This window comes from Pseudophryne corroboree, chromosome 5 (genome assembly GCF_028390025.1).
Source record: "Pseudophryne corroboree isolate aPseCor3 chromosome 5, aPseCor3.hap2, whole genome shotgun sequence".
Lineage (NCBI taxonomy): Eukaryota > Metazoa > Chordata > Amphibia > Anura > Myobatrachidae > Pseudophryne > Pseudophryne corroboree.
The window spans coordinates 759251695-759274323 of NC_086448.1; the positions used below are offsets into that span (position 1 = coordinate 759251695).

The following is a 22629-nucleotide window of genomic DNA, read 5'->3' on the forward strand; positions in this document are numbered from 1 at the left end:
TAACAGAGTTACACACTGAAACAGGAATTCCGCAATTAATACAAGCCAGAATAGAAAGTGGTGCTTCTCAAGGTCTGTAAATAACATTAAAAAAAAATAAAAAGACATTTCCTAAGATGTTTACTTTGGAAACTTCATGACAGAATGTATTACAACATTATAGATGTATTATTATTGTTATGCAGTGTTTGTATTATCAGCAAATAATGTCTCAGAAATGGGTCACATAGACCAGTAAATCAGTATGAATTTGTATGGAGCAGATATTGCTACTTCCTAGTGCTGCTAAGGATTCTTTCAAGTTTCCTTTATTTTATTTTTATTGACAGATGTAAAGTTTTCTTAGAGTGTTGAATAACGAATGAGGGGCCTAATTCAAGGTTTACTGCAAAACAACATTTTCCTCTAATGGGCAAAACCATGGAGGTCATTCCGAGTCGTTCGCTCGGAAAATTTCTTCGCATCGCAGCGTTTTTCCGCTTAGTGCGCATGCGCAATGTCCGCACTGCGACTGCGCCAAGTAAATTTGCTATGAAGTTTGGATTTTTACTCACGGCTTTTTCTTCGCTCAGGCGATCGTAGTGTGATTGACAGGAAATGGGTGTTACTGGGCGGAAACAGGCCGTTTTATGGGCGTGTGGGAAAAAACGCTACCGTTTCCGGAAAAAACGCGGGAGTGGCTGGAGAAACGGAGGAGTGTCTGGGCGAACGCTGGGTGTGTTTGTGACGTCAAACCAGGAACGATAAGCACTGAACTGATCGCAGATGCCGAGTAAGTCTGAAGCTACTCTGAAACTGCTACGAGATGTGTAATCGCAATATTGCGAATCTTTTGTTCGCAATTTTAAGAAGCTAAGATTCACTCCCAGTAGGCGGCGGCTTAGCGTGTGCAATACTGCTAAAATCGCCTTGCGAGCGAACAACTCGGAATGAGGGCCCATGTGCACTGCAAAGCGGACAGATATAACATGTGCAGAGAGAGTTAGATTTTGGTAGGGTGTGTTCACTAAAATCTAAATTGCAGTGTAAAAATAAAGCATCCATTATTTACCCTGCACAGAAACAATATAACCCACCAAATCTAACTCTCTCTGCACATGTTATATATGCTCCACCTGCAGTGCACATGGTTTTGCCCATTAGAGGAAAATGTTGTTTTACAATGAACCTTGAATTAGGCCCAAGCACCTGCAGTTTCACACAATGTTGACAATATTCATGATCTTTCTGTCTATCCGCTAAGTAGGAACCAGTGCTCTGTGACTATTGACTATGGAACACCTCACTTATACTGTATCACTGGTTCCTTTACTGACAGAATTCCCGTGGCTGCCTCTTCTGTGTATAGATAATGGTTTATTATTTATTAACAGTTTCGTATATAGCACAGCAAATTCCATTACGATCTACGATTAGAACAACAGTAATAGAACAAAACTAGGCAAAAACAGACAGGCATAGAGGTAGGAAGGCCCTGCTCGCAAGCTTACAATCTATAGGGAACTAGGCATTGATACACAAGGATAGATGCTACCGATTGCATAATGGTACACCAGATTGCAAATGTTCTTAATGGGTTGTATGATATGATCACCCAGCAATGTTGGCCAAGGGTCAGGAGGGTGTGAGAGTAAAGAAAGACAAAATATGTGAGGTTATGTGGACTGTACAGAGAGGATGTGATTAGATAGGGAAGCATTGAAGGTTATGTTGGTTGGTCTGGAATTTGATAGGCTTGTCTGAAGACGTGAGTATTGAGGGAACGTTTAAAGGTTTGGAGACTAGAGGTGAGTCTTATTGTGCGTAGTGAGGGCATTCCACAGAGTGGGTGAAGCCCTGCTTAGCTTATATAACATAAAGTAAAGCAATGGAAGTGAGCAAATTTAGCAATACAGTTAAAATGAGATCCATGTTTCGTATACATAGTTGTATAGCATAAGGAATCATAGTTTTTATTTATTTTGAAAGTTTTAGTTATTTTAGATTGTAAGTTCTTTGGGGCAAGGCAATTACTACCTTTGTATCAATTTTGATTTGGTCATGCAAGGCCATAACTCCTGCATCCTTCCTTATTGATGGAACGAACATTTTGCATGTTGATAATCCGTTTCTGTTAACTCCTTGAAGATGGAGCCGACTTGTGAGTTTTGTGAGCATTTATATTCCATACTGAATGCAATATTCCCATCAGCATTACACGACTTACCAGGTGGCCAAGGTGCAACCTAATACACTAGCTGTTGCACTACAATGGGCAGTGTGTAAGGGTAACCGGTATAAAACCAGAGGCAAGATGTAGAGTTAAGAAGGCCCCATAAAGACTGCCAAGGATTAAATGCAAGTGGTGTATGTTTGTTATGTTTGTTACTGGTTCCCATTGTAAGGGACTGCTGACTCATATTGTGCATCAAGGGCTATTGGCATTTAGCTATGCCAGAGGCATGATGCACAGTACTGTGAATGAGTAAATGTTATGAATTGCTTAGCATGGCAAAAGAATATTTGCATAATGTACAGTGAACTCCAGAAAATGAGACTTCACAGTACAGGGAGGTGCAGTCTGACCAATGTAACCAATGGCACCACTAAGGTAGTTCACAGTTAGCTGCCTCCCTTTTTTGTGTGTGTTTAGGCAGTTGTGCGCTTTACAAGCTCCTTTAAAACCATGATAATTGGATAAAAAAAAAAATATAGAACACATGGGAACTGCCGTATCAAATAGGCTGACATAAGATTATTTATACACAATGACCATGCGAATTCTTTCTAAAGTTTAAAAAGTTTGTGACATACGGATCACTAGTTGCCAGATTTAGCGCAATCTAAATATTTGTAACATTGTTTACAATTATAGATTTCTAAATCGGAATAGTAACTAGTCTGTGGGATTCTCAGGGGCTAAAATGAGAGCTTTCCCTGAATATTAAGGGATTTAAGGACATAATTAATTGTCTCCAGAAGGCAGATTTCCCTCCGGGTCCAGCAGGTCGGGAATGTACAGTATGAATACTGAATACAAGGATAGATCTATACAAATCCATCGAGTAAGCAAAACCCATTGGCAAATTTATCCCTAGCTTTAAATATTTATTTGTGATGCTAGTTATTCAGTTTCTGCTTTCCGTTCAAGACTTTAATAAGGCCTGATACGTTCCAAAATAATTTTCTAATGCAAGGTGCTCGTATGCTTTGGACGTTACCCAGTATCGCTACATTCATCTTTGCAAATGGCTGCACACCTTTGAAGTTTCAGACTAAGTGGGCTGTTGGCATACGTTGGTTGAGTGGGTTAAATCTTACTAAGTGATGGTTAAGAACTGGAACAACCACAAGCATCCGTTGAAATTTGTTTAGAATGCAGTAGGATTTATATGTTGCTGTTTTTCCTACTTTTACTTTATCATGCGTTTGTTTTTGGTTTTTTAACTAGTTGGAACCTATGTAAATAGCATATAATCATACAGTAAATCTGGGTTCACACTGAGCGATATGTCGTCCAATCCGGTGGATCGGACCGACGCATCGCTCACAACAGCGCATATTGGGCTGCGTGGATGTCTGCGGTCGCTAACGACGTCAGGTATTATGTGCGGCACATCACACTTGATGATACCGCTAGTGTCCTGTAGTATGCTAATGAAAGACGGAAACATGATTGTTCCATCCTACATTAACATCGCTCGAGTGTGTACCCAGCTTAACAATTGAGCCAGTTGGCCAAATTCCCAATAGAACATATTTATGTCATCGATAAACTACCAGTCTTGGGCAGAACCTCTACAAACCAGCAGAGAGCATGTAACATTCAGATAGTATTTATTATTACCTCTTTAGCCTGTTGGGGCTTGCACTCATCTATAATCCTTACTCGGATCACCATGGATAAAAGTCTACTTGAGGTGTTGATAGTACGGCATTGTGTTGAACACTACAGCACATTGCTTTGCTCAAGTCTTTCTACAAAGAACTGTCACCCCAGAATTTTCTTTAGTGGACCTTCTCAGTTCTTAAGTAATTCTACACACAGATGAATTAGCGCATTAAACATTTGTTTTTGTAAAGTTTTAAAGTTCATTTATAATTCCCTCCTTGAATGAGTAGTACCAGGCATATACTGTGCAGTGCCATTGATAGTCTGTGCCATTGATAGTCTATGCCATTGATTGTCTGTGCCATTGATAGTCTGTGCCATTGATAGTCCGTCCCATTGATAGTCCGTGCCAGGTAAGTACAACAATTAGGCTAGTAAGCCTTGCCGTCCAGCTTTATGCTTAATCAGTGTCACATATATAGTTGGTAAAACATAAATGACAACAATCTAATGATGATTCCAGTAACTAGACTCTTATATCATCACATTGATTTCCCTACAGGATGTCGTGCTGGTCTTGCATTAGTTTTTTTTATTTTTACAAAAATTAATTTACTCCTGGTTGCTGCTGTATTTGTTGGCTAGTAGAACATGAACAGACGGGTTGTGGTCATTTTATATAACATTCATGTCAACATTTAGACCATGTTGACATTTTGAATATCGACATAATATACCACACTCGTGGATAGTTGGCAGGACAACACATCAACTCTTCACCCATCCGGGTTGCTCACTACTGCAAAAGCATCAATAGAAACAGCGGTTTGGCACGATTCTCAGAAGCTTGAGGTCTGGATTTTAAAGGGCAATAGTAATACACACAGAACATTCCTTATTTTGTATGTACTACTGTTGCTCTTTCAAATCCAGTTCTTAAGCTGAGAATCAGTTGCTTAAGAATGAAGAGAAAAAAACCCAGTCTTCAGTGATTATAGCAACTATTGGGAAAGAAGAAAACGATGTGGGCCGTACCATTATTACGTGCCCCAGTATCCCTATTTCTCTACTTGGGGAGGAAAAGGCTGAGCTTCCTGTAATCAAAGTTGTTCTTTTAATATTACTGTCTGCCCTAATGGCATTCATATACTTCTCTCTAAAAACTTGACATACTACTGTGTGGCATGGGGTAATTTTCAAGATGTAATGTTGAGACGTTTCCCATTGCTATCAATGAGATTCTAGCTATCATTTATCAAGTACGTTCTAGAACATGAAAGCTAAAATCTGATTGGTCGCTATTTGCAACACCTCCAGTTATCCATTTTTAGAACCTTCAGTTAATCCACCTCATAGTGAGAATCACAACGTTCAAGTTACAGAATTATAAGGAAGCAGAAAATCATAAGGCACAATTACAGTTGTACGTGAACAGTATGATATTAATAAAAGGTAACTAATGTACTTTCCATATGCTTTATAACAAATTAATATTTTCATCATTGTACAAAAAGCTTTCTCAAGAACATTCTGTCGTCGTCTTGTTGCAGATGCTGGGAAGACTTTGCCAGAAGGTCTTGATTACACCAAGATCTGGCTACAGACAGCAGCCGGAGAGGTCAATGCCAGAACAGGGATTCCTCCTCCATTTGTCACACTGCAAATAAAAGATTTCCTTAACGGTCCAGGTAAGTTGATTATTAGTTTTATTTCTTTTTAATAATGCCAATGAAAAACACACATCATGTAAGAAGACAACGGCCAAAGATTTCTGCAGACCCTGCACAAAGTTTAATCATTGAAAAAAATTTTTTCGGACATGGAAAAAAAAAAAAAAAGACGACTAACAAAAACATAAAGCTTCTAGGTTATCTGTAAAATATGAAGCTGTGTACCTGTCTAGATCACTGACAAAGGTGTGTCCCTCTACACTATGGGCCTAATTCAGACTTGATCGCAGCAGCAAATTTGTTCTCTAATGGGCAAAACCATGTGCACTGCAGGTGCGGCAGATATAACATGTGCAGAGAGAGTTAGACTTGGGTGGATTATTTTGTTTCTGTGCAGGGTAAATACTGGCTGCTTTATTTTTACACCGCAATTTAGATTTCAGTTTGAACACACCCCACCCAAATCTAACTCTCTCTCTGCACATGTTATATCTCCTCCCCCCCTGCAGTCAGAGCCGGCCTTAGACATAGGCAAACTAGGCAAATGCCTAGGACATTTGTTATGCTTAGGGGCACCAGCAGCTTCTGCTGATTAAAATGATATGCGGCATGCCTATATTCTGTGTGTGACTGCGGCTGTATCTGCATACAAAATACTACATTGCAGTGTGTTCCTGGAAGTCACTGTAATGTAGCATTTCGTATGCAGATACAGCCGCAGTTGCACACAGAATATTGACATGCTGCGTATTATTTTAATCATCAAAAGCTGCTTGTGCATCCTAGCCACATAGTAATGCAAATAAGATGCATTTTCATAAACAAAAGGCGCCAGACGTTAGCAGCAGCGGCATGCGGTGAGGTCAGTGTCTGGGGAGGCACAAGCAGCTAACACCCCCCCCCCCCCCCATAGAGGGGGGGGGGTAATGCCATAGCGGGGAAGACACACGGTATGGGGTCCCCCTGCCATAGCATTAATCTACCCCCCCAAACTAGTCAGCCCAGGGCTGGAATTCCTCGGAAGTGGGGACCCCAAAAAATAAACATGGGGTCCCCCTCCCGAGCAATAACCAGCACTGGGCTGATAGCCCAGTGCTATGCCCCGCACCCCTGGTGGCGGTGGGTGCGGGGTTCATTGTTAAATTTGTTCTTTACAGGTGGCCTACAGATCCCAGCAAGCCTGCCCCAGCATGCTGGCACTTGGAGAACCACAAGTGCCAGCATGCCCGGACATAAATGGCCCGCTGGCACCTGTGGTCCACCTGTAAAGAATAGTAATATTGTTCTTTACAGGTGGCCAACAGGTCTCAGCAAGCCTGCCCCAGCATGCTGGCACATGGAGAACCACAAGTGCCAGCATGCCCGGACATAAATGGCCTGCTGGCACCTGTTCTCCTCCTGTAAAGAAAATATTAAAATAAAAACACCACACAATCTTAAAAAATAAGTTTTATTGCACAGGGTCTTCATCTGGGGGCAGCGGCCTTTAAACTATTTTGCATGGCCGCCGCTTCCCCAGGGCTTCCAGCGTCTTCCTCTGACGTCTTCACCTGGGAGGCGGCGGCCTTAAAGCTCTTTTGCATGGCCGCCGCGTTCCCCAGGGCTTCCAGCGTCTTCACCTGGTGGGCGGCGGCTGCTAAGCTCTTTTGCATAGCCGCCGCCCATCCAGGACTTCCGCCGTCTTCAGCCTTCAGGAGCTCTTCTCCGCTCCTCCTCCGCCGTCGGACTGACAGCCGCTCCCTCGTGCTGACTTATATAAGTCAGCCAGAGGGGGCGGAGTGATGACGCGGCGAGCCGTGATTGGCTCGCGGCGGCCATCTTCAATTTAAAAAATGACGCTGAGGCGCCATTTTTGAAATGGGTTACCGCTCCGCTGCTCAAACTCTGCACCGCCGCCCGCACCCACGCCACCCACGCCGCCAACACCTCCGCCGCGCCCACAACAGTGATTGATATCGGATCCAGTGACGGATCCGCTGGTCAATCACTGTGGCCTCACTGACAGGGGCATGCTTTCATGGGTTGAAAGCACGTCCCTGTATGAAAGCGGCACCACTAATGGTGCTGCTTTCCCATGATTTTTCAATGGGCTTTTAATGCCCATTGCTAGGCCCCGCCCGCGCCCGCTCCCCATACCTTTCCCTATCTGACAGGGAGGCACCACGATCGGTGCCTCCCAAACACTTTTTACAGTTACACAGGAGTAATGATTAGGATAATATAAAGCAAATACTTATGACACAGAATGTGTCATAAGTATCTTCTTTATGTTATTTTAATCAGTAATGACAGGGGAGGCACTGCCTCCCCTGACTGCACGTCCCTGGTTAGCAGAGCTGCCAGATGACTCATGCCAGGCATCTCCTGCAGAACTAGTGGCAGTGCTAGGGGGCACCATCCAAAATCTTGCCTAGGGCATCATATTGGTTAGGATCGGCTCTGCCTGCAGTGCAGCATGGTTTTGCCCACGAGAGAACAAATTTGCTGCTGCGATCAGATCTGAATTAGGCCCTACCTCGTCTACCTTGAAATCACTTTGCACTCAGATGCACATGGCAAGCGCCTGCTTTTGTTAAATGTTGCTAATAATTACCAGTAGTGGAAAGCAGGAGCTCCTATCTTATGGGCAGCGGAGCTGTAGCACTTACACATTGAGCACCATTCACCTAATATACTGTGTTGCTTTATTAAAATATAATGGAAGGGTGGGGCTATATGGCAAGAGACAGCTTATCCAATGCATTTTAGAGTGCCATGGGATTGTTCAATTTATCCAGATGAAATGTCTACAATCTGTACTTACTATACTTTTCCACTGTTGTAGAATTATACCTCTGGCTAAGGGGGGCATCAGTTTACCCCTGAAATATTTTCATGTGAAAAAAACTGTGTTTTACCTTGATTTTTGCCCAATAATTCATTATTGGGTAATTCAATTGTATCTCCTTTTTTCCGTTCAAAAAATGACCTGTTTTTGGGCGAAAAAACACATACTGTAGGTGTAAATTTACTAAGATGGGAGTTCTATTTAATATGGGATATTGCCCATAGCAACCAATCAGATTCTACTTCTCATTTATCTAGCACCTTCTAGAAGATAATACCTGGAATCTGATTAGTTGCTATGGGCAACATCCCATCTTAAATAGAACTCCCGTCTTAGTAAATTTACCCCATAGGATCCAGCTGCGATCGTGGAATTTGGCACTCATCATGGATTTTGTTTTAGGATCTGCCGAGGTCCCGAAAACAAATCCCAGAAAAGTGTTGCTGCTGGCATTGCTTCAGGATGATTTAATTGCCCTTGGAGATCAATCAGCACGTGTCAATTAAATTACCCCCTAAGTACCTTACAGTGGCACCAGGCATCCAAAACTAAATTTAAGTTACTATAGATAAGTACAATCTCCACTGAGCAACTCTGTTCTTGTTACAAAAGATTATTTTCCATAAACTATAACATCAATTATTTATACTGTAGTTAGCTATTTATTTATTTCTTTCTTATTTAAAAGATGACTATGTTAAGTCAAAGCTGAAAACCCAGCACGGTTGTATCTGTACTGTATGGGACATTTTAACCTCTGCATGATTTATATATGCTGTCAATTGACAACAGTATCAGATGATATTGCATTATATTACGTTGTACTTTATATTACTCTGTGCTTTATCTTCCCCATTTGACAGTAGAGTGGAATGTGTCTGTAGATAATACATACAATAAAACAGCGGGCATGGCCTGACCGGAGACCGTGTATGAGAGCTCCCTGCTGGGCCCGCTCTTCTATTCTCTACCCTGCTTTGCAGCCTGTTCTTTGGGGCTCCTACACCTCTGTGTAGGCTTCCCTGTACCTAGGACCCTGCTGCAATACGAGGTTGCTGAGCCGGAGTGTGCTCCATGCGCTCCCGCAGATTGCGGCCTTGTCTCCTCTCTCAAGCCGGGGGCTCGATTTCCCACAGTATCCGGCGCGACCATCCGCGGATCCGTGAAGGGCCGGGACATTGCCTGGGGGACTGTCTGGAGCTCCTGTACTCCTGTATTTACCCGCAGCTGCCTAGTCCTGGAGATTGGGTTCCTGTGTGCCCCGTGGATTGTGCTGCGGCGGCCCAGAGCTGAGAGTGAGGTGAGCTTCTCCGGAGTCCCTGTATGCGGCGGTCATCTTGGACATCTATATATGGAAAGGCAGCCTGTCTCTACACACACCACAGCCAGCAGTAGAGATACTGTGGACACTGCTTCACCTTTATCCAGCACACCCCATCCTGTGCATCTCAAGGGGTGTTTTTACTGTGCTCTAACGCTGATTTAATCCCCTGGCCCCTCTGAACACAGTGGCTCTTTATTAAGTTCATTTCACTCGTAGTGGACTCTTTTACCTCAATACAGTGTGGGTCTCTTACACCTGGGATACCTATTTGGCATTGTTACTGGGCTTTACGCAGCTTAGTTTTACACCCTCTGGAAATAGGAGACACTGCTGGTCAGGTCTCTACCTTTTCCTGTGATACTTCTGTGTGATGTCCGTGTGAGATATACCTGCTTCTCTGGGAGGCACTGGGTTCTACCCCATCTTCCTTCCCTCACCAGCATTTTCACTCAATCTCCTTGAAATTTAGCTAATTTTTTTCTACATATCTATACATTGTTGCTCAGAGATACTCTGGACATGTCTAATAGGAATCCCCCCTGGAGATTCATCCTCCTTTTTCTGCCCTAAACGGGGTGAATCAACACCCGGTTTCATCAGGGACTATGTAGGACTCGGGGTCCTCCCCGTCTAGATCCGATTCCACTCTACCTGCTGATGCTGATCCATATCACTCCCTAGTACAAAGGATTGCGACCACATTCAGAGTTGAATTGTGAACGGCCATCCAAGAACTTAAAACGGAAATTTCCTCTCTGGGATCTCGCACGGACACCTTAGAAGTTAGAACAAAAAACTGATGATATCTGCAATTATCAGGATGTGATCACTCAGGAGGTTTCGGAATTGCGCTCGGAGGTCGGTCCCTGCTATTCCCTATAAAGGATCGCACCTCCTCATATTTCAGGACCTGGCCCCCACCACTCTCAAAAAAAGGAGAGAGAAGTTGCCTGTCACCAAAGCTTTTCGCAACCGCCAGATTCTTTATAGATGGGGATTTCCGTTTGCTCTACATTTCTCCTTCAATGGTCGGAACCACTCTGTGTAGAACCCTGATGATGGTTTGGAGGCTCTCAGACGATTGGGGCTTTTCTCGACTTCTCCTCCTACGTCATCTCCAGACTCTCTCTCGAGGGCTGTAAGTCGAGATTGCCTTTGCATGCTGAATGGTCGACCACCTGATGGTTACGTTACCTGTCTTCAGGACTTTCAGGTTTATTGCAAAAACTTGTAGATTCGTTTTCTCAGACTTAATATTACAGAGATGATTTATGTTTTATTGTTCCTAATATATTTGTGTTTTTTGCCCCTCCTTTCTGCACAGGGGCGTGTGGCTCTCTCTTTACTCTTTTACAGCCCGTTTGCTTGGGTCATTAGTTTGCTGATATTGTGACGCTATTATGTAAATATGGCAGAGTCCCCTCATGCCACTGTTCAGTGATTGTTGTTATTGCTAGCCTATCTCTATTATCTGCTACATGTCTTTATCCTTCTGTGCTTGTTTATTATGTTGTGATAATGTTTCACGACACTCTATGGTACAATTTGTCCTCCTGCTCAGGTTTTTCCGATATCGGAATGGACCCTCTTTTGTCAATGATATTTTGTGCCCTCTATTCCGATAGTTGGGGTTTCCCCCTTTGCCTTGCAGCCCACCCCCTTCATGCCCGTGTTAGTGACCCACATTTTACTATTGTTTTGGTTCTCCTAGCGGCCTCACCCCCACAACATCTGTAACCCCCCCTCTGTGGCTGGGGTTCCGTGATGATGTATGGCGTGTCCTCGAGACTGCGACCTTTTCTAGTTACTCGGCTGGCTTCTCGGCCTCCGTTCCTTGTGTTTTTTTATCCCTAATTTTCCCTGTCACCCTCATATCCCCCATATTCAGCTCTGCACTGTAATCTGGATTGTTAGGTCTCTCTTAAGCCAGATCCTCTACTGGAATTCTCCATGACTCTAAACATTTTAAAGCCAACAATTATTTTACAAGAAACACATTTTAAAACTGTTCATCCCACCTTGGCTTCATGAACTTTTTCTCAGGCCTTCTATTCTACAACTCCGAAAAAAACGTAAGGGCACTGCCATTTTGCTACATACTTCACTTAATTACACTGTTGAGAACTCTATTTCAGATCCCAAGGGCCGCTTTAATATTGTTGTATTACACCTGGGACACTCTTTTTTTAACTGTTGCCTCAGTTTACTCCCCTAATATGGAGCAGGGTGCCTTTCACTGCGACTTTCACTCCCAACTTGAAAAACTAGTAAAGGGTCGGGTGATAATAGGTGGGGACAATGCTGTACCTGATCTACTATGGGACCGTATTCAATCTCGTATCCCTAGTCCTTCAATAGTTAGGGAACCCATGCGGTTAGCTGATTACATAACATCCTCTGGTTACTACGATGCTTGCAGGGTATTGTACCCCTGTGAGCGTACGTACACACATTACTCTATTCCTCATGAAATTCACTCTAGACTTGACCTTTTTTTTAGTAGATTCTTCCTCAGTGCAGGGCTTGATAAAGGCTTGGGTCTCCCCAGTGGTATGGTCAGATCATTTAGCTGTTTCTTTGACTGTTTCTTCCACTCCTACACACCCCACACTTTACCGTTGGAGATTGAACTCCACTCTCCTTCTGAGGAAAGATTATGTTACTCAGACTGATGGAGTCCTGGAGTAATTTTTTACCTTGAATTCCACAGAAGATATATCACCAGCTATAGTTTGGGAAGCGCATAAAGCCTCCATTCGGGGTCACTTCATTTCTTTAGCTAAAGTCCAAAAATTGCAGGATCGCCGGGCAGTAGCGGATCTTGAACGACAAATTGAGGAGCTGACGATTCGGCATCAGCAAATGCCTTTGAAAGGCCAATTATACCAAATTTTATCTGCTAAAGCCGCTAAAACCATGCGGTGGTTACAGCATAAGTTCTACTCTAAGGGTGACAAAGCTGACTCCTTCTTAGCCTCTCACTGTCGTGCTTGTAAACAGAGGAACAGGATCCTTTCACTAAGACCTGTACCACAGGCTGACTTACGACCCTTAGAAAATAGCACACTGTTTCAAGGACTTTTACCAATCACTGTATAACATACTTCTGATGATACTATTAGTCTGCAGGAGCGTATTGACAACTTCCTCTTTTATTACCCTCTCCCAGTTCTCTCCGAAAAGCAGATTTGTTCACAGAAATCACTGCTGAAGAAATTGATCTTGCGATCAAGTCATTGAGAAATGCCTCAGCTCCGGGCCCAGACGGTCTACCGGCTCTATATTATAAAAAATGTAGTAGAATTCTGGTCCCGGCCCTGACAGTATTGTTCAATGTGATTTTAGCCGGCACGCCTTTTGATGGTTCCACTACTAGGGCAGAGATAGTTGTCATACCTAAACCTGGGCGTTACCTTACGATGTGTGGTAGCTATCGCCCGATATCGTTGTTGAATTCTGATCTAAAATTATTTGCAAAAATACTGGCAAACTGTCTTGCTGGGGTGATTTCCTCCCTGGTTCACCCTGACCAGGTCGGCTTTATCCCTGGCAGGCAGGCCTTTGATAACATTAGACGGGCGATAGATACTATACACTTTGTCGATTAATCTAAAATCCCCTCTTTGGTGATGGGGTTGGACGCTGAAAAGGCGTTCGATCGCATCTCTTGGCTATATATGGATTGCACCCTTCGACTCTTTGGTCTCTCGGATCGTTTTCTCACTGGAATAAAATCTCCTTATGCTTCCCCGTCAGCTTGTGTCTAGGTGAATGGCCTACAGTCTCCTCCTTTTTCAATAAAAAATGGCACAAGACAGGGCTGTCCTCTGTCACCCTTAATTTTTGCCCTGATGGTAGAACCCCTGGCCTCTAGTATCCGAAACTGCCCGGAGATATCGGGGATCAAAATAGGCTCTTCTGAGTTTAAAATCTCACTATATGCTGATGATATTTTACTTACTCTTTCAAACCCCTTTATCTCGCTCTCAAACCTTTTTAAAACTATACAGGAATTTGGTGTCATTCATAATTTTACGATCAACGCTGCTAAGACAGAGGTTTTAGACTTCCACCTTCAAGTCCCATTAAAAGTTTCCTTAGCAAGTAACTTCAAATTTGAATGGAAAAAATTCTGCTTGAAATACTTAGGTATATATCTAACCAGACAATATTCTCAGTTATATGTGGCTAATTATCCTGGGTTAATTCATATTGTCACTAATGATCTCCTTAAATGGTCTGGACAATTCATTTCATGGTCGGGTCGCGCCAGTGCCCTTAAAATGAACGTCCTACCTCGCCTACTGTACCTCTTTCAAGTGCTCCCGGTACAGATTCCCTTGCATGTATTTTAAGATTTGCAGAAGAAATTCTCACGCTTTTTATGGTCAGGCAAAGGACCTCGTGTACGACTCAAAACTCTCTATAATATCTCTAATATCAAATTATATTTTTAGGCAGCCCATCTTTCCCAGGCTGTCCTCTGGCATTCGCACATATCGTCTCGTAGATGGCTTCAATTGGAATCCGAACTTGTTCATATGTATTCCATCTCCATCCTTCTTTGGATCCCTCGCTCTCACAGGTCCCCTGATTGTGCTACTTTCCCATCCATAGCATTCACCATCTCGCTCTAGGATAGGCTTACTAAGACCTTCTCTCTGTTGTCCTCCCCTCCTGCTCTTTTTCCACTATGGGATAACCCGCTATTCCCCGGAGGTATTGATAAGCATCCCTTTAAGCATTGGTTAGCTCATGACCTTCTTTTTATAAATGATATAGCATTATTACGTTCCTTTCCACCCTTTTCAGACTTACAGAATAGATATGGACTCTCACCACAGTGTTTCTTCCAGTACCCGCAATTGCGTAGTTTTTCTTCAGTTTTTCTTCAATCGCATAGTTCTTTGAACAGATCCTTTATGGAGTCATTGTGCTTCCTCCGTTCTCCCTCTAAGGGCTTTTTATCAACAATATATCGCCTCATGCTTACTTGTAATTTACCCACATTGGCCCCACACGAGACGGCTTGGGAAAATGATTTGCAAGACCGTATGGGTCCGGACACTTGGGAACAGATTGGGCAGAATTTAGTTTCCTCTGCGACCTCTATTAGACATAGGGAAAATTCATTTAAACCAGGGCTGGCCAAACCGGTCCTCGAGATCTACCAACAGTTCATGTTTTCCAGGCCTCCTGGAGATCTGTAGAATTGTCAGTTAGGAATGAATGCAGCACATCTTAATTAATAATTACTACACCTGTGCACCAGCTAGGACTGGAAAATGTGAACTGTTGGTAGATCTCGAGGACTGGTTTGGCCAGCTCTGATTTAAACTATATGTCCGATGGTACTTAGTTCCGACACGATTAAGTAGAATATTCCCCTCAGCATCAGACGTGTTGGAGAGGTTGTGGGTTGAGGGGTACCTTGCTCCATATATTTTGGAACTGCTCCAAGATAGTTTCGGTCTGGAAGGCTATCCGGAGATTGGTTTTACTAATCACTGGAGTAGACATGCCCTTTTCCCCCTCTTTCTTCCTTTTTCCTCGGACCATTCCTGGGACACCAAAACCTTTACAGAAGCTCATTTGGCATATCACGACCGCACTGAAATGTAAAATTGCTTATCATTGGAAATTGCACACAATTCCCTCCATCACAGCTGTTATTGCGGCCATTTGGGATACTTACCATATGGAATTCCTCTCCAGTGTACTTAATAACAATGCATTATCCTTTACTGATACTTGGTCTCTTTGGTTGGCTTACTATAAAGCCCCCCCTCCTTTGACATATGGTTTTTGACATAACTAGTTTTGTAATCTTTGCATTGATACTTGAGATTCCTACTTATATGTATATTTGTGCATTGCTGTACCCCCCCTCCCTCTTTTTCCTTCTCTCCCCCAACCCCTCCCCCCCCCCCCCTCCCCTTCCAACTTGTCTATTATTTTTTAGACAAAATTCTTCAATCAACAGTATTTGGAGGGGGGAAAAATACATACAATAAAACAAAGTGTCAAGAAGTATTAAGTTAAACAATTTTAGATGAGACCTAGTAAACTATAATTGAACAAAAGCATGGATGTAATAATTAGTGCTACTCGGGTATAGAGCTCTAGATTACATAATATAAATTAATTTACCATAGTTAGAAATTCAGGATTATAAAGGAAAATTAAAATATGATGTTGCTATATGATGAATGTTAATAAATATAAAATAAATTTAGACACTTCTTCTTGCCCATGTATAGAGAGTACAGATTGACGAAAATCATTTTATTGTAATTTATTTTTTCCCTTGCAAATATGAGTGACAATAAAATATTTAAAAAAAAAAAAAAAAAAAAGGAAAATTACTCTGGTTTGTAAATTGCTTCATTGAAAGAGAATGTAGCAGATGCAGTTTGTAATGGATAATTTGAAGCAGCAGTACCACCTAGGGGCAAGAGAATTTAATTTCACTTCACTTTTTTGCACAGTTCAGGGACATCAGTGCTCACTAAAATTTAGAGTGCTGTAAGTACATGTGCATCAGCTATAGACATAATTGTTTTCAAGACCAGAGATTTTTCTTGTTGTTGTTAAGTGTGCATAAATTACCATTAGATTAAAAAAAAATTTTACATGATACATTTTGTGGATTTTTCTCTTTCAAATAAAACTTATTTTCTTCAATCCATCATATCCCACAGCAGTAGACAATAAAATTAATCCATAACTAAACTATGTTATATGTGATATATTTTGTTACATTTCCTAATCTGTTATATAAATTGTATATGGAAGGTTTAAAAGAGTAAGAAAAAAAACCTTTGGTAAATACTAAATAGGCTAGTGGTGAGATGTTTCTGTAAGAAAATATTTAGGCAAACTGAGCCATTACAATTGCCGTGTTGAGGGAAATCCAGTTCAATATAAATCTAGTTTCACAGTTCGTCTTGATTCTGTGTTAGACACCATGTAGAAGAAGTATAATACTCTAAAAGTAACTGGCGCTAGTAATATAAATTATTAGACATTAGTAATTAAGTATAGAGGTGCTCAGCAAATAGCACTATTTACATACAGGATAATACATGTTTCTGAGCGTAAAATTATTCAAAAATTAACATGACCTGGTTTGTATTTAATAAGCAACATGTTTTCTAGAAAAGATCTTTGTATGTTTTGTCCCGAAATACACTTGTATTTACGAACACCAAAAATAAATAAATAAATAAAGGATCTGTGTAAAAAAAACTTTTCCCCTTTTTTTGATCACGTGATTTACATACAGCCCTTTCTAAAGCACTCTTACAAATACTGCTTTGAATATGTTGTTTCATTATTCTGCCTCTGTCATATTTAGTTAAACAAAAACAAATGTTTGTGGTGCAACTTCAACTTTTTATTTCTCAGTCGCAGTTATATTCTATACATGCGTAAAAAGCAGTTTATTTTTTTGACACGTAGAAGGACAATTCAGTACCTTATACTTATTACATAATACTTTTTCATACTTTTTTAATCAAATTGTTTACTGTGCCATATACGTTGCTAGGTTACAGAATTAAAAATGAACGGATTAATAAACTTTTTAGCCTGCTGCTGTTGAAACCTGTGCACAAATAACTCAGGTAAATGCCACGATTTACATGCACAAGAAAAAATCCCGACAGAATCTTTACAATCTCCACTGTGAGCTTTACAAATGTAAACTGTGTAATTATTCCAGGAGGGTTTTTTATCCGCTTTTTAATGACCGAAGAGAGAAAATGGATTTTTCTGTCTTTGAAGACGCACCATCCTATAGAGCTAGCGTTTTTTTAGTTAAGCTATGAGAAAGTGCAGGCTTTCAGCCCAGACTTATCCAGTCCTTTTAGACGTAAGGTTTGTGTGGCATTTGTGAAATAAATGTACTCTAAAATGATGTATTGAAACATTATACCAAGTGCAGATCAAATCGCTATAAACCTGCTGTTCCTGGGCTATAATCTTTTTCATGAGTTACCTCATTGAGGTTTGTCAGAGAATATATAGTCAGAGAATATATATACCACATTACATTTTCTCCTGCCACAAAAATATTTTGCTTTCGCTTAAAAAGGCACAATTACACCCATTAGCTAACTTCGCATTATATAAAAGTCTGGAGAAGGCTCAGCTACTAGAAACCCTTTAGAATAATATATCCAGCAGGTGATAGATTAGTTGGAACAAATTGGAACCGTTGCACTTAAGGGTTCCTGGTTTCCATCAAACTTGTTTTAAAAATGTCGTCATTTTAATACACAATCTGGAGAGCGGCGGAACAGTCCACAGTAGGTTAATTTGAAACATATGATGTGTCACTGCCCTCAGCTGACATGAGCCCAGCTCCATGTGTGAAGCCACAATACGTCCAATCCCGACCGAGGCAAATTCCCTGTGAGAAGGTGAACTAATCCAGGCCTCACACTGGCATGCTAGCCCCCTGTAATTGAAAGCAGGAGCACCTGTTCTTAGCCTATGGCGGTACTGAACTGGAGGGAGGCTGGGGCTGACTGAAGCAGAGAGGGCAACTCTACAAGTCCCCTTACCCCCCACAGTTTAACCCACGCTGGCTCACAGTGTGCATTAAATCATACAATCCTCTTGTCTTACTACCGAAAATGCTGGCACTACATTAACAAGAGATATTGTTTCATGAAATTGGATAAAGGAAACATTTTTGTTATATACATAAGGTGCATAAGGCTCACTTTTTTAATTGATTTTTCATTGATGTGTACCACAATTTTTTAAATGATTGTGTTACCTGTCTAAAAAAAAAAAAGGAAGAATTGTAAATATTAAAGCTCCAAAATTCTATTGGTGTTCTATTATAACATCTTAATAAACATAGGGGGACATTTACTAAGCAGTGATAAGAGTGGAGAAGTGATCCAGTGGAGAAGTTGCTCCATCAACCTATCAGCAACTCTGTATAATTTTATAGTATGCAACTTATAGCTGTTACTTAAGTGCTGATCGGTTGCCATGGGCAACTTCTCCACTGGCTCACTTCTCCGCTCTTATCACTGCTTAGTAAATGTCCCCCTTCGATTAAATTAAAAGAAAAATGTATTAACAATTGTAGTCATTCGAAACCTAGATTATTTCAAAACCCGTAGGTTAGTATGTGAAAATGTGACATTTGAATAGTATTAAATACTGTACAATATATCTGTATAGTCAGTATTTCAAATGTGAGTTAAATGCGGTTACAGAATTCTCACACCCCATCCAAATCACCTGTAAATTAGCATTCGGAAATGTCTCCATCCAATTTGTATTTATTTATTTTAAACACAGATTAATGAGTGGAGTAAATCGGCAAAGCATTCTCTAAATAAATGACTTGAATTAAACGTGTTATGGTTTTCCAGTGTCACCAGTTTATTCCTCGTTTCCCTGCATAGGTCAGAAAATCTTAGGTCAGGCTAACTTCATGAAAAGTAATTAATTGTCCGTCCAAGTTAAGCTGTAGGCTGCTTAGCACGACTTCATGTGGAAACTCAAGAATGTGCCCACTTCATTCCAGTTTAGCTGATATGTTAAGCATGGCATTTGTTAACTTTGAAATAAGATTTTTTTGCTCCTTATGATTTAATGAGACTTGACACGTGAGAAGTGGAGCTGGCTGAAGTGCAGACTTTTCTAATTATCAGAGGGTCATTTGCTAAAAACATTTCAGCTTCTTGATAGTTTTTCATTAGTCGATTACAAACATGTTTTTGTGACTTGAACACAGCAGCCTTAAACAGACTCGTTCAAAGCCCAGGCAAGGTCTATAGAATACATGCTAGAGAAAGGGTTGGCAGGACACGCTGGAACTTCTAGTTCTACACAGTTGAAAACGCCGGTGCTTGCAATGTACTGTAGAGCAATCCGTCCTGTCTAGTGATAAAATAGTGTCAGCACATGGAGTCTAATAATTTGGTATATCAGAGGCCTGCCTTTAACCTATGACTGTCATAGATGCGCTGAGGTATGTAACATGTTGCCTAAAATATTACATATTTTCACAAAATAAATTCAATAAAAAGTACGGTAACTAAATGTTAAGTAAACACATAAAACCTTAATGCGGCTAGTATTCATATTGTTTAAGCCATCCTTCCAAATGGACAGAGGAGTTCTCATAAACTTAAAAATTACTGTTATTAATTATAAGATGTCCTTTTTCTCATGTTCATAGACAGTAACTTCAGCAGACATTTCTGGGTATATTATTATTTAAAACACGGCCTATTCTACATAGCTATAATTGCCTGAAACTCTTAGTAATATGTATATATTTATTATTAGCGGACATATCAACACTTCTGGGAGCTAAAGGAGATCTAGCCTTCTGTAAACCTACAAATCTTTCTACCTTTAAAAGGAAAAAAAAAATAGGTGTTCGATAAGAAAAAATTGTGTCTAAAATAGGGATTGTCCCTTTGGAAAACAATGCGTATACAGTAGGAATTTTTATGATGTACATGAGCTTTCAAAGTCAACTATGTAGAATCAACCATCAATATGATAGCGCAAAGATAATGGAAGTCATCTGCACCTATTTATTTGGGAAAGTGTGTTCTATCCAAATAGAGAAATTCAACCCTGGCACGCTTTATGGTTTATTAATCAAATTCTGTAACTAGAAAAAAATAAATACACACACACAGTATACTGTATATGTATCTCTCTCTCTCTCTCTCTCTCTCTCTCTCTCTCTATATATATATATATATATATATATATACTGTATATGTGTGCGTATATATATATATATATATATATATTTCTCTTACATCCTAGAGGATGCTGGGGACTCCAAAAGGACCATGGGGTATAGACGGGATCCGCAGGAGCTTGGGCACACTAAAAAGACTTTGACTGGGTGTGAACTGGCTCCTCCCTCTATGCCCCTCCCCCAGACCTCAGTTAGACTTTGTGCCCAGGACTGACTGGACACACACTAGGGGAGCTAGAAAGACTTTTGTTAGGTTTTTTATTTTCAGGGAGACCTGCTGGCTACGGGCTCCCTGCATTGTGGGAGTGAGGGGAGAGAAGCAGACCTACTTCTTCTTAGTTCAAGTGCTCTGCTTCTTAGGCTACTGGACACCATTAGCTCTCGATCACTTGGTTCGCCTAGCTGCTTGTTCCCGGAGCCGCGCCGTCACCCCCCTCACAGAAGCCAGAAGAAAGAAGCCGGGTGAGTATTAGAAGAACCGAAGACTTCAGTGACGGCAGAAGACTTCAGTAACGACGTACAGCGCAGCGGTAGCGCTGCGCTCTATGCTCCCAGACACATCACCAACGGTACTCACAGGGTGCAGGGCGCTGGGGGGGGAGCGCCCTGGGCAGCAGTTACTGAGGTCATCCAGGCTGGCTAAAGGCATATTCGGTGCCCAGGCACCGTATATAATACCCCCGCCAGTATACATTTTCAAATTTGAGCGAGTCTGAAGCGCGCCGGGAAGGGGCGGGGCTTAGCCGCACAGCTCACCATCGCCATTTTCCTCTCTTCACAGCCGCTGCAGAGACGCTGGCCCGGGACCTCCATGCTCCTCACAAGTAAAAGGGAGCTAAACGGGGGGGGGGGGGGTTACAGATAAATTGGTGCTTTTTGTGTATTTCAGCGCTACTGATATATATTATCGTTGTGTAGTATATAGGCGCTGGGGTGTGAGCTGGCATACTCCCTCTGTGTTTGCCTCTCCGGGCTTTCCTGTAGGCTGTCCCCTTTATTGGCCAGTGTGAGTGTGGGGGTGTCGGTACTACATGTCGGCATGTCTGAGGCTCAGTGTTCCTCCCCGGAGGAGGTTACTGGGGGCGCAGAAAAGGGGCTGGAGATGGCTCTGTCGGCACAGCCGACTGCTGATTGGATTACTATGTTAAGTACACTTAATGCTAATGTGGCTTCATTGTCTAAGAGGCTTGCTAAAGACTCAAACATGGAGAAAATCCATGGAAGATGCTTTGGCTCTGGTGCAGACCCCCTCAGGGTCACAAAAACGTTCTTTTACCCAGATGGTAGATACAGATACCGACACGGAATCGGATTCCGATGTCGACTTTAATGAGGCTACTTTACACCCAAGGGTTGTTAAGAGTATTCAGTACATGATTGTGGCTATTAAAGATGTTTTACATATCTCTGATGAACCTACTGTTCAGGAAACAAGGGTTTGCCTCTTTAAAGGAAAAAAACCTGAGGTGAAGTTTCCCCCCTCTCATGAAATGAATGCTCTTTGTGAAGAAGCTTGGGAGTCGCCAGACAAGAGGTGGCAGATTCCCAAGAGAATTTTTATGGTGTATCCTTTCCCCTCTGATGACAGGGAAAAATGTGAGTCGTCTCCAAATGTCGACACGGCTCTGTCCCGTTTGTCCAAGAAGGTGGCGCTTCCGTCCCCTGACACGGCTGCTCTCAAGGATCCGGCGGATCGCAAGCTGGAGACGTCTTTGAAGGCCATTTTCGTTAATACTGGTGCATTGCTCATACCTGCTGTGGCGTCGGTATGGGTGAGTAGTGCTATTGCTAAATGGGCTGATAATTTAGCTTCTGATATGGATACCCTTGATAAAGATACTATTCTTTTGACTCTTGGTTATATCAAGGATGCTGCAGATTACCTAAAGGATGCGGCGAGAGATGTTGGCCTCTTGGGATCAAGAGCCAATGCCATGGCGGTCTCAGCCAGGAGGGCGCTGTGGATCCATCAATGGAATGCTGATGCCGACTCCAAGAAGTAGATCTGCTTCCCTCCCCCACCTCTACCAAGTCCACCGCATGACGCTGGGGCTCCCCTGCGGGAGTCCGTGCCGGTGGGGGTCGTCTCCGAATCTTCAGTCAGGTCTGGTTTCAATCGGCCCTGGATCCTTGGGTCTTAGACATAGTGTCCCAAGGGTACAAGCTGGAGTTTCAGGAGATGCCCCCCCCCTTCCCCCGTGTCGCTTTTTCGTATCGGCCTTGCCAGTTTCTCTTCCAGAAAGAGAAGTA

The 22629-nt window shown here is 42.0% G+C and overlaps 1 protein-coding gene across 5 annotated transcripts in view; it reads left to right on the top strand.

The window, feature by feature from the left end:
• Positions 1–22629, top strand: part of VPS13B (vacuolar protein sorting 13 homolog B) — a 1616194-nt gene that overhangs the window by 1234708 nt on the left and 358857 nt on the right. For all 5 annotated transcript variants that reach the window (XM_063924187.1, XM_063924188.1, XM_063924189.1 and 2 more), the window contains exon 35: positions 5362–5499. In XM_063924187.1, coding sequence (XP_063780257.1) covers positions 5362–5499 — 138 coding nt within the window. The remainder of the gene's footprint in view (positions 1–5361; positions 5500–22629) is intronic.